This window comes from Zootoca vivipara, chromosome 10, assembly GCF_965207765.1.
Source record: "Zootoca vivipara chromosome 10, rZooViv2.hap1.1, whole genome shotgun sequence".
NCBI lineage: Eukaryota > Metazoa > Chordata > Lepidosauria > Squamata > Lacertidae > Zootoca > Zootoca vivipara.
In genome coordinates, this window is record NC_142593.1 from 58,854,421 (window position 1) to 58,867,455 (window position 13,035).

General features: G+C 46.8%; 1 protein-coding gene across 1 annotated transcript in view; it reads left to right on the forward strand.

Annotated features, from left to right (window-relative positions):
- Positions 1-13,035, forward strand: part of CELF4 (CUGBP Elav-like family member 4) — a 710,986-nt gene that overhangs the window by 630,767 nt on the left and 67,184 nt on the right. The window contains exons 4-5 of the mRNA XM_088652806.1: positions 1,408-1,533; positions 3,827-3,906. Of these exons, the coding sequence (XP_088508932.1) occupies positions 1,408-1,533; positions 3,827-3,906 (206 nt within the window). The remainder of the gene's footprint in view (positions 1-1,407; positions 1,534-3,826; positions 3,907-13,035) is intronic.

Consider the following 13,035-nt stretch of genomic DNA (forward strand, 5'->3'; position numbering starts at 1 on the left):
GGCTGGCTTGATTAAATCTTTTTATAGATGGACATAAAAATTATTGTTTAAGGACCTACTAATCTCCCCCCCCCCCTGTCTTCAGCTAGAAATATAACAACACAATCTCGGGAAACAGCTGCTAACTTAACCCTTAGAGGTGCGGAATATAGCCCTTCTGGAGAAAGTAAAGAGGCATCTTAGAGCACTCAGGAAAACAAAGGCTGAAAACGATGTTGAAACGATGTATGGCACATCGTGTTCATTCAGTGCACCAGAAAGGACAATGGTGTCCCCTCATCTCCAGCTCCCCATAGCTCACTCTGGGACAACCTCGAAACAAAATAAAAAAATTCCTTCCAGCAGCACCTTAAAGACCAAGTAAGTTTTTATTTTGGTATGAGCTTTCGTGTGCATGCACACTTCTTCAGATACCAATGCACACGAAAGCTCATACCAAAATAAAAACTTACTTGGTCTTTAAGGTGCTGCTGGAAGGAATTTTTTTATTTTGTTTTGACTACGTCAGACCAACACGGCTACCTACCTGTATCTGGGACAACCTGTTAAGATAGAGAGTAGGAGACAGTTCACAGATGTAATCAGTTCCAAACTAAGGTTACCAGATTTTTTTTCAATGAATCCGGGGACACTTTTCAACTTCCTACTAAGTAGATGGATTTTGTCAGGGAACTGATTTGTAAATCCAGGGACTGTCCCCGGGAAACGAGGACGTCTGGTAACCTTATTCTAAACTATTTACAAACTTACTTGATGCTTGACTGAATCATTTGCATTGTGTATGCATGGACTGTCCCTTGGAGTGTGGGTGTGGGTGTTTGTGGATCATTATACGTATTTTTAGAAACTGAACAATAAGGAAATGCAAATAAATAAATATTGTTACAAAGGTTGGGTGCCTCTCCTTCTCTCTGCTGAGTGGTAGAAAGAGCCCAGAGTCTGTGGTCCTTTGGAGAATTGAAACATGGCAGAGACCGGCATAGTTTTAAGAAATATGGTTTATTCACCTATTTACACCTTCAGTCTGCATGGAGGGAGTCCAGAACTCACAGCATGGTCATTTCAAGAGGGATTTGTCCCCCACTGCAGTGCAGCCAGTCTTCTGCCTGGCCTCAGGTGTCTTTTGAAAATGGTCTTCCTTACAAGTGAAATTCTGGGAAATATATTTGCCACACCTTGAATACATTTGGAGGAGCTGTTAGGAGGGGTCAGGTAAAACAGCATCCTAGGCCACTACAAGCCTTTTCTACTAACCAACAGCTGCCCATCCTGCTATATAAGAGATCCACTTGGGCACTATTTGGTCGTTTCCAAACCTGCCCTTGACTGCTGTGCCCATCTCAAGGTTTATCTGCTTTCCAATCCCTTCCGAAAGATGGTAAGCATCTCTTAATTTTGTTCCAGAAGACAGAAAACTCTTTGTGGGTATGCTCAACAAACAGCAGTCAGAAGACGACGTGCGCCGGCTATTCGAGGCATTTGGCAATATCGAGGAGTGCACAATCCTTCGGGGACCAGATGGCAACAGCAAAGGTAAGTGTGGCAGAGGAAGGAGCTGGCCCGAACTGCACCACCTGAAATGACACCTGCTCAGGTGAGGAGCCGTCGAATGAGCAAGCCTCTTCATTGTGAGATGGGCAGGTTCAGTTTATGTAGTGGAAGAGTCCTTCCCCACCAGAGCCCACGAGATGGAATGTAAAATGAATAAAAGCTGCAACATAATGATACAGGCAAGGACTGCAGCTCACCAGCACAATGCCTGCTTGGCATGCAGAAGGTCCCAGGTTCAATCCTCAGCATCTCTAGGTAGGGCTGGAATAGACACCCCTGCCTGAATCCTTGGAGAGTTCAGAGCAACAGACTCACCTGTGGTCTTCCTTGGGTTATTTTGGGTACCAGGGAGATAGCTTGGTATTCCCTGCAGTTTTTTAATTCTTAGTGCGTTCCAGATCTCTTGCGCTTAGTATTTCCCTCCTGCTGGTTTTATGTAGACTTACGCTGACAGTGGCAAGGGTATTGTATTGATATTGGCTATTTCCAGGGTGAATCTCTCTCTCTCTCTCTCTCTCTCTCTCTCTCTCTCTCTCTCTCTCTCTCTCTCTCTCTCTCTCTCTCTCTCTCCCCCCCCCCCAATTAAAGTTGGGTGCTCCCCACTTCACACAATTTCATTTATGCACATGGGGATCTGGAGCATAACCCCCACATCTGGGGGGCGGGGGCTTTTATTGCACCAAGTTGATCGGAAGGAGGGAGGGAGTGTTTCGATTACTATTCATTGAACAATTCTCCCCACCTGCAATTTATATATTTTCAGGTGGGCATTTTAAAAAAAAACCTGCAAGTATTTGGTCCAACCACTGACATTTCGTCATTTGTAGAGTTTGCAAACTAATTTAACGTGTCATCTGAGATTCGTTTCTTTCCCCTAGCCGTTATCTGTCGGCTCTTTCAGTTTGGATAGGGACCCCTTCCTTCTCTCGGCATTAAATATTGATCTTCTCGTATTATATCATTATGTGCAAGAACCCGAAAGATTATTCCAGCCTTACTGAGGGAGTTCATATGTCAGCAGCTGTTTTGAGAGGTGACAGCATTCACAGATGTCAATTCTGTCAGGCGGAGGAGAGAAGTCTTGCCAACCATGACATATTAGAGAATCCTAAAATTGCAGAGTCGGAAGGGACCCAAGGGTCATCTAGTCCAACCGCCTGCAGCTAGATAGAAAAGTTGCATTAAGTCAGATCTCTTGAGTTTTCCCCCACAAGACCCTGAGAAATAAGATGTAAAAGTTAAAACTACACATCCCAATCAAAGAACTGAGAAACAGGGACTCAATAACTATGAATGGAGCTCACCAGTGGTTATAGTCTCTGTTTTAAAGCTCTGTAAGCACTTTGAGGCTCACTCCGTGTGAGCGACTTTCCCTGGAAATAGGAAAGTGTGAAAGCTGTTTTGACAGGTACACCACTGCACATCAGCCACCATTGCATGTCACTTGACAGACACCATTGCATGTCAGCTGACCCAACAGCACTGGGTATCGAGCAGAGAGATCCAATATTTGACAAATGCTCACATATTTAGAGAATATCTGAATAATTCACTCAGTAACAGCATTTGTAAAGGAGACTTTATGGCGTCAAATTTGTTTTGAGTCAACTTGTAGCATTACAGGCTGGTTCGATTTAAAATGTTCTTCCCCTCCTTCTGAGGGACTAGCAAAGGAATCATAAACACTGATTTATTCTTAAATAATGGTGTCCGCATTTTGAAAAAAATCAACATTCCCTCTTGAACAACGTCAATGTATAGAACAGTGTTTGTTGGAAAATAACTTAATGTGGCTCTATAAAATCCCCTCTTACTTTCTGATCCTCTGCCACCATGTTTCTGTCTCTGTAACTATGGGGGCCAGAAAATGACTTTTTGTAAAATGTGAAAGTTGTGACTCATGGGGGTCAAGTAGGACCATATGTTGCCAGATGCTGAACTAAGGTGAAGGACCAAGGGAGTTGCCTGGGGGGAGGGAGAGATTCAGGTTACATTGAGGTGTGGGTGCTTCTCTTTCCATTGGTAGAATCGTAGAACTGTACACTTGGAAGGGACTCCAAGGATCATCTAATCCAGGCATCCCCAAACTTCGGCCCTCCAGATGTTTTGGACTACAGTTCCCATCTTCCCCGACCACTGGTCCTGTTAGCTAGGCATCATGGGAGTTGTAGGCCAAAACATCTGGAGGGCCGCAGTTTGGGGATGCCTGATCTAATCCAACCATTCCACGCGTTCCACCTTCTTATATATTTTTCCTCTTCTTTTTTCCCTACAGGGTGCGCGTTTGTGAAATATTCCTCACATGCGGAAGCGCAGGCCGCCATCAACGCCTTGCACGGAAGCCAGACAATGCCGGTGAGGACTAGTCTCTTTGTTGGGCAAATAATTCCAGGACATGGGTCCAAAATGCTTGAGTGGTCATTCTGTTGGCGCTGCCTACTGAAGGCAGGTTTTCGTATACTGCGAAAGCAGCCAAGACTTCCGATCACTGAGCGATTGGGCAAGATGTACATTCCTGGGTTGTAACACCAGACTTTCTAGAATCATAGAAACATAGAGTTGTAGAGCTGGAAGGGACCCTGAGGATCATCCAGTCCAACCCCCTGCAATGCAGGAATATGCAGCTGTCCCATATGGCGATCAAACCTGCAACCTTGGCATTATCAGCTAACCAACTGAGATATATACACACCACCATCACCTTTTATTCAAAGAACCCAGGGTTGGATACAACCTTAAGAACATAATTGATGGGGGATAATAGCAAAAGCACAGCAAAATACAGTCGTACCTCGGTTTAAGTATGCTTCGGTTTGAGTACTTTCAGTTTAAGTACTCCGCGGACCTGACTGGAACGGATTAATCCACTTTCCATTACTTTCAATGGGAAAGTTCGCTTCAGGTTAAGTACGCTTCAGGTTATGTACGGACTTCAGGAACCAATTACACTCATACCTCGGGTTAAGTACGCTTCAGGTTGAGTACTCCGCGGACCCGTCTGGAACAGATTAATCCACTTTCCATTACTTTCAATGGGAAAGTTCGCTTCAGGTTAAGTACGCTTCAGTTTAAATACTCCATGGACTGTCTGGAATGGATTGATCCACTTTCCATTACTTTCAATGGGAAAGTGCGCTTCAGGTTAAGTACAGACTTCCGGAACCAATTGTGTTTGTAAACCGAGGTACCATTGTAATAAAGCACAGCATAATAATAAGTTAATTGCAATAACAGTTCTCCCACATTTGACAGGTCATAGCTATCGTAACGGCTGAAGGCATGGGTAATGGGTGAGAAAAATCCAGTTGCCTTGCCCCTCCATCAAGGCTCACACTGTTGAAATAGAACTGAGCTTCCAAGAATTTTAGGGCTCTTCCCAGGATCAAGTTATCACAGACAATGACTCCCATCCCAAATGGCACCATTGGAGGGCATGACCAGATCATAGGCTTCAGCCCTGCAGTAGGGCACCACAGTGTGAGCAGGTGTCTACGGGTGCAAGACATTTTTGACAAAGGCAATGAGAAGTCCCAATATGTCCCACATACAATGAGTGAAGCCTTAGACACGCCAACACTGTTTGCCATGGTTTCAAGTACGGGTGGGGGGGGGCAACCCAGCTCTCTTAGCTATTCACATCAGATTTCGCTTAACACAATAGGATAGATTATGGTTATGGATCAAGGTGATCCAGTCTTCTAATAAATCTGGTGTTTCAGAGGCACTTAAAGTTGCCAGGTCATAAGCAGAAACTAAGAGGCTTAGACGTTGCAAATGCTTCCTCTCTGCCAAAGGGGGCAAGCTGAACTGATCCCCCCCCCAAAAAAGGGGGGGGAATTGCCATCTGGACTCACCAACTGGTTTAGCAACGACAGCAGCTCGGTCGCCCATTGATTCCACAGAACCACCTTGCCCCCAATTTTCATGCAGAGGGTAAGACCACAAAGCAAGTAAAGGGAAGGAAGTTCCATAGTTCTATGTGCTGAATCTTCCCCCAATCCAGTTCTGTTGGACCTTCATTCTGTAAAAGAGAGAGGAGTCCCCATCTCTTCTCTCCTGCCTCCCCAGTTCTTCCAATTCAGTTCAGCCAACATCAGCCTTGCTCTCCCCCATCCTCATGTTCTGCCAACGGGGGCATGCATCATCATTCCTGTCAGGTCTCGAGTCGTTTGCTCCTGAGGCAGGCTCCTGCTCCTCCACAGCTGTCAGGATTATTGCTGCACTGTGGCTCCCTGTTCACACAGCATATGCTACCTAATGGTTTCCAAAACTTTGGTGGAAGTTTCATTTCTCTTTCCTCCTCCCCTGGAAGCCAGGCTGCCTTGCACCCGCCATGTTTCCTGTCGTCCCCCTGTAGGTCAATAATGTCAGAATCATCATGTTGAGTTCCATCAAAGGACCCGTCACCAAGAGGCAATGGGTATCCTTTGTGTGCCAAAAGTCACAGGTTCAACTCCTGTCAACTCAGGAAGCAGAGCTGGGTGGGGGGAAAAAAACCTTGTAGACGTGCTGCTGGTGGAAGTTCTCTGTTGCTGTTTTCATAATTTTTCAATTAGTTTTCAAACAATTTAACCAACTGAAGTCAATTCCAATACAGTATTCCCTTAAGATTTTGACTTCCCACCCTATGATGTTTCTATTCAAATCAAATAAAAAAAATTCCTTCAGTAGCACCTTAAAGACCAACTAAGTTTTTATTTTGGTATGAGCTTTCGTGTGCATGCACACTTCTTCAGATACAGTGAAATGGAAGTTTCCAGGCACTTATGTAGAGAAGGGGTGGGGAGGGGTGGGGAGGGGGAGGGGGGATCACTCAGAAGGGTGGTGGAAATGGGTGATTGACTGACTGATAGCTGTTGATGACCGCAAACGGCTGCAAATGGTTTTGCATGAAAAAGCAAGGGTTGAGATGGCTGAAGATCGCTTATCATGTATAATGAGATAAGAATCCGATATCTCTGTTCAAACCAGGTCCCTCCATGGTTTTGAGCTTGGTGATAAGTTGCAATTGGTGATAAGTTGCAAATCGTTCACCTACTAGCATAAATGTAATATGCCCTACATTACATTCCTTTATCATTCTCATTCCTTTCGCTTCTATTTCAAGTTCTTCCTGCGATTTCATTTCATCTTTCCTCAGATAATCCAAAAAGGGTCTCCATTCTTCTGCAGGCGTTTCTTCTTGTTGGTCTCTTACTTTTGCTGTCAGTTTCGCCACCTCCATGTAGTCCAATAATATCCAAGTCCACTCCTCTTTCGTTGGAATGTCTTCTTTCCATTTCAGTGCATACAGAATGCTGGCTGCAGTAGTACCATACATAAACAGCTTGACCAACTTTTGGGGGAACCTCTGTCCCTATTAAATATGCTTCAGCAGATAGTTCTGGACTAGAGGTGGACATTAGAAGATGGATCAAGCCAATGAGGACCAACATAAGAAGATTCCTGATGGATCAAGCCAATGGGGATCCTGTTCTCATGGTGGCCACGTAGGTGCCCATGACAATCCATGGAGCAAGAACTTGAGTTCATGAGCACTCTCTCCAGTTGTGATTCCCCTGCAGCTGGTATTGAGAGGTATACTTCTCAATGAGAGTAGGGTGGGAGATAATCCTTGCAGTAAACGACATAGCTCAGTCAGTAGAACATGATACCCTTATTCTCAAGGTCATGGATTCGTGTCCCACATTGGCCAAAAAGATTCCTGCATTTCAGGGGGGTGGATTATAGTGGCCCCTTCCAACTCTACAATCCTATGATTCTATGAAGAAAACATGCGTGTTCCGGAGAAGCCTCAGGATAGGCTAATCTCCCTGGCATTTTTCAGTGTACAGTGGATGCTCGGGTTGTGAATGTTATCCGTGCGGGAGGCACGTTCGCAGCCTGCAGCATTCGCAGCCCACAGCGCTGCATCTGTGCACACGCGGGTCACGATTTGGCACTTCTGCGCATGAGCAAAGTGTGATTTTACTGCTTCTGCGCATGTGCGAGTGCCGAAACCCGGAAGTACCCCGTTTGGGTACTTCCGGGTTTGGACGGTGCGCGACCCGAAAAGACGCAACCTGAAGCGTCTGTAACCCAAGGTATGACTGTACAAGATTATTGGGTTTCTTCCCCATGGAAGAAACCGGCATGTTCCTCTGCCCCCACTAATGCTCTTTCAGCATGATTCTGGCAAGGTGTAGGCTAATGTGCATGAACCACCCTCAGTTTTACACACACACATTTAAATGCCACAGGATTCAACCCTAAGTAATGAACAAGGAAAGGACTATTAGTCATTTGTTTTTGAAGAAGGAGATATGTGGGTTAAGCGTAGGGGTGCACGACTCTATCAACTTTGGTTCTCTCCATTTCTTACTTTTGTCCCTTCCCTGGTTCCTTCATGTATGGACTTGATTACTACCTCCTGTTGCCCAGCAGATTAAAAAATGGTTTCTGGGCCAGAGGGTGATGTTTCTGGGGGAGAAATTCAACTTTGTTTGCGTTTTAATGAGAAACAACCTAACATGCAAACTGAGAATACCTACACGCTTTTAGAATATGGCTCTTTTGGGGGGGGGAGTTATTGGGTTATTATTTTTGGTTTGATTTTATATGTTGCGGTCTTGTCTGTGAACCACCCTGAGACCTCCGGGTATAAGGCGGTGGATAGACTGAATAATAATAATAATAATAATAATAATAATAATAATAATAATAGTAATAATAATAATGCCTACAAAACACAAAGCGGGACACAGCCACCCTTTGAAATTCACACTTCTCTGAATTTTGTGATGCAGCTCTCCAGCCACGTAATAGGTGCAAAAATACATAGCTTGGGGGAAGTGCCTAAAATGCACTTATTTGTGAAAATAGCATGCATATGCACCTCATATTAAGGGGAACTGATTGCTGAACTATGCATAGTAGCCAAAAACTGCATGCAAAACTATCAGGAGGCTGCAAAAATGTGGAGACAGGAAAAATGAGAGAGAGAAATTGACAAGATTCACCCATCCCTTAAAAAAAGAAGAAAAAAATAGCCACAGAAGTGATGTTACCTTCACCTGTGTATGACCAATGATTTGGCCCGTGGGCACAAGCATCCAAAGATGGAAGCACCACTCTGGGAGAGTTCTTGCCAACCTGTAACTCTACAGAAGTTTTGGACTACAACTCCTATCATCCCCTTACCAGCGCTGGCTGGGCATGATGGGAGTTGTAGTCAAAGAACATCTGGAGAGCACCAGGATAGCGATTCTGGCTATAGGAAAGCAGCCTATGCGATCTCGATTAAGTTGTATCGTGCAAAAGGGGGAGCAGGGGGAGCGCCACGCATTGTAAATACACGGTGGAGCTAAACCGCTAAGTTGGCAGAAAAAACTGCCTGACAAGGAGGATCACAATGGTCCTTGGCAGTGTCAGGGCCACGGGTGTCGTAGATCAGCCCTGATATATTTTTTAACAATTATTTTGATATAAACCGCTCCAAACTCGAGAGGCGCCATGTAAATGGGAAGCAGTGGGGCTTGTAATTAGATTTGTGTACACTTTCATAAATTGCTGGGAAGCATCAAAGGCTGTGGCACACTTTATATATCCTTCTTCTGTTAATTGAACAGTTGATGTGTGGATGGGAAAAAGTGTTGGCTTTGCGGAGTACTATTTACAGACCCGCTGACAGCTGCGCCGCGAAAATTAACAGGAACAGAGCAGCCACAGCCACAGCTCCTCGCCAGAAGGGACTGGTTTCAGATGGAATGGTTGCACTCCTGGGGAGGGAGGGGGACTGTTGTCTCCTCACTCTAAGAACTTAAGAAGTGTCTTGCTGGATCAGGCCAAAGACCCATCTTGCTCCATCTTCCGGGAGCCAGCCCTTGAGCTATCTGATGAGGACTATCATATCTCCTCTCAGGCTAAACATACCCAGCTCCTTCAACCATTCCTCATCAGGCTTGGTTTCCAGACCCAGAAGAAATCCTTCCTTTTTTCTGCCCTGAGTCTTCCAACATTCAGCTTCATTGGGTATCCATGAGTTCAGAGAGGCAGAGGAAAAACCTTTCTGTGTCCACTTTCTCAGTGTCATGCAAAATTTTATGCACACCTGCCATGTGCTTTGTTCCTCGGTTCCTCTCTAAATTAAAAAGTCCCAAACGCTACAACTTTTCTGAAGGCAGGAGTCATTCCACCGCCTGGATCATTTCAGCTGCCCTTTTCTGAACTTTTCCAGCTCTACCATGTGAGCGTAAGGTGACCAGAACAGTCTTCTCCCCCTCTTCCATGAATTCACCCCGTTCCCCTTTGAAAGCTACCTAGCCTGCGGCCATCACCACCTCCTGCGGCAGCAAATTCCACAAGTCAACAGTGAATCCTGCCAAAAAAAAAATTCCTCTCCTTCTTTCTTCCACTTTCTGGACTCAGAATAAGACATTCCACTCGGTGGCCCTTCCTTCTCATAGCCCCCACTAATATCTCATTGCATTCCCTGCTGGCCAGACAGCCAGTTAGCACCTCACATCACAATAATGCCTCTTAAAGCCTCTTGTGAGGCCATGGCGGTGTGTATGCATGTCCGTGAGTAGTTTTGCTAATCCGCAGGACAACTTTCTCTCTCCTCACCCCACTCCCCTCTCCGCACGCCCTCCCTATTTTTCCATAAATGAACTAATAAATCAGATGTTCCTAAGCCCCGGAATAGAAAGCTAGTCAGCCCGGCCGCTTGACAGGGGGTATGAATCATTGCGGCTCTGAAGATGGCCTTTTGGGGCATAAAGACCTCATCCGATCTACTTTCCTTCTCTAGTCACATCTCAGAAACAGTTCAGGCATCTGGCAGGACAGCTAAGAGGCCCAGGGGGACTTCACAGGCATCTTTTCTCTCCATCTCCCTCTCCCTCCCTCCTTCTCTCTCTTTCCTTCTGCGCCTCTCTCTCTCCCCCGTTCCCCTTCAAAGTCTTCTGCCACTGCAGAATCCATTACGCCCAAATGGGATAAGTGGGAGATAGCCAATGGCAGGCCTCCCAGCCTCGCGGAAGACAAAAGGAGCTAATTGGTGCTCTAACGGCCTTTTATTGGCCTTTGGGGAGAAAAGGAGCTAAATCAGCAATACCTGGCGAGGAGGAAAGGGCTAGGAAGGCACAGGGGACGAGAAGATGCCACGTACGCCGGCCTCTGGGCGATACTGCTCAGATTTAGACTCAGGATGGCCCTACCGTTAGGTGGAGTGATACAGCTGCCTGAGGCAGCACATGTCGGGAGGCAGGGAGTGGCGGCAAGTTGTGGGAGAGGCACAGCCAGTCCCAAAGTGGCCTGGCGACCTCAGGTGTAGTAGAGAAGGAGGCTCCAACACCAGCTTTGACGAAATAGTCAACTGCCACTCTGGCTGGCTTCTGTGAATGGAATCAGGGGTGGGAGGGATCTTGTCCTTAACCTCAGCAGCAGGTGTCCTGGCCGTCTTGTACAATGTTCTGCCATCAACAGCCACAAGAGGCAGTTGCCCAGGTGCGGTGCTGCTATGATCACTCGTAATGTAATGACTCTCCAGCAGTTTTATGTACGTTTATTTACACACACACACACAAACCAAAACATCCAGAGCACGGCTTCTCACCTGCTCACATTGACGATAGTTGGTCAGTCTGAATCTTCACCCCTCCCACAACAGGAAGGACGCCAAACTCCCGCACTTCCTCTCTTGCCCTTCCGTTGCCCTCTGATCTTATCCAGTTTCCTAGAATGGGGACTGAGAGGCTGGCCTCCGCCCTCCCCACTTCCACTCGGCACAGTCTCAGACCTCTGCTTATCTGCTGATTGCCTAGCAATGCTCTGGCTGCCCTCCAACTCTTCCTTTTCTTGAGAGCTAGGGTCATACTGCCCTTTCTGAACTCTGTCAGCCAGCTCTCATCTGCAGAGTTGGTCCCTTGTTCACTTAGTTCAATTTCTGAGTCTGACTCATCCCCTGGACTCTGGGGGCCACGTTCCTGACAGGCTGCACCTGTAATTACACAATTGAACATCCCTTTATTTTCTTCCTTGCTAGTGCAGCTGGAAAGTCCACAGTGCCTGGATCCATCCCTGGGCACAGGTGGCAGTACCTCCTGGCATTATGTCCCGGGTTCTTCTGTTAGTGAGTCCTCCATCGGCTGATCTCAAAGTTGGGACCACCTGTTCAAAAGGAAGAGCCACTGGTTCTCCACCCCTGCATTGAGAGAAGGCAGAGGGATTGAAGTAGCTTGGACAATAAAGGCAGCTGATGGTCTAGCTCAGGAATGAGGAACCTGTTGGACTTCCATTTCCATCAGCCATTTTCAGGGGTGCTGACCAGTGTGCACTTTTGGAGTATGGAGTCTGACTTTGGAGAGGGGGGCAGTGATTCGTGGGGAACAGCCAGGAGGCAACAGGCAGAGGCAGGGGAAGCTTCAAAACTGGAGGGTGGAACACAGAATGGGTCAGAAGAAGAAGAGGAAGAGGCAGGTCAGGCAAGTGAAGGGCCAGCAGCTTTCCCATCCTCTCCTTTACCACTGTCTCCCAGAACCAGGAAGGGACTGAAGAGGGATGAGCAGAAGAAGCTTTTACGCAGGCATAGTCTCTGGCTGCATGTGTGCAGCCTGTTGGGAAAGGTACATAAACTGGTGGAGGAGAAGTGATCCCCTGTTGCTGCAACTGCTGCATAGAGTGTGGAGCTGGGAATACCGGTAGCTGCCTAAACACTAGGTTGGTGTGCATAGATATGCAGAGCAGTAAGGGCTATCTTTGACCATAAAGAGTCAACTATCTGCCGTGTGCATTCCTTTGAGCTCCTTGACAGCTGCAGGCAGCACAGCCAGTGGTCAGGGATGATGGGAGATGCAGTTGGACATCTGGAGAGCCAAAGGTTCCCCACATCTCCACTAAGGGAAGTCAAGAGGGAAAGAGGTAGCTAGGGGCAGCAAAGGCAGGTGATGGTCCAGTTCAGGAATGAGGAACCTGTTGGACTTCAACTTCCCTCAGCCCCAGCCAGCATGGCCCGGGATCGGGATGAAGTGAGAGCATCTGAACATCTGGAGAACAACAAGTTCACTATCTCTGATGTAGATAGCACAGAGAGGGACCGATGCTCCGACTCAGTTGAAAGCAGGTTCTCTTTGATACTAGGCACAACTTTATTATTTTCAGTTAAAATGCACACACCCGTTCAATTAAAAGCGAGGCAAAAAATAAATAAAATCTGGGTGTATTTCTGCAGATAACTATGGCGGTGGGAGCGGGGGTTGGGATCCAACAGCAGAGTGTTGCCCAAAGGCTGATCCAGAAATACAGCCTTGCATAAGGTGAGATTAGCAGTCCTCGGAGCCAGCTTCTCCCCTGGTTAAGGAGTGCAGAGTGACAAAGACAGAGCGAGGGGCAGGGCACATCCATCCAGGAGCTGGAGTGACACAGCCTGTGGCGAACTCATCCTCCTTGGTTATGGGGCTCTTCGGGGAATATTGAAATAGCGAGAGGCGCTCAGAGGGGCTTCCT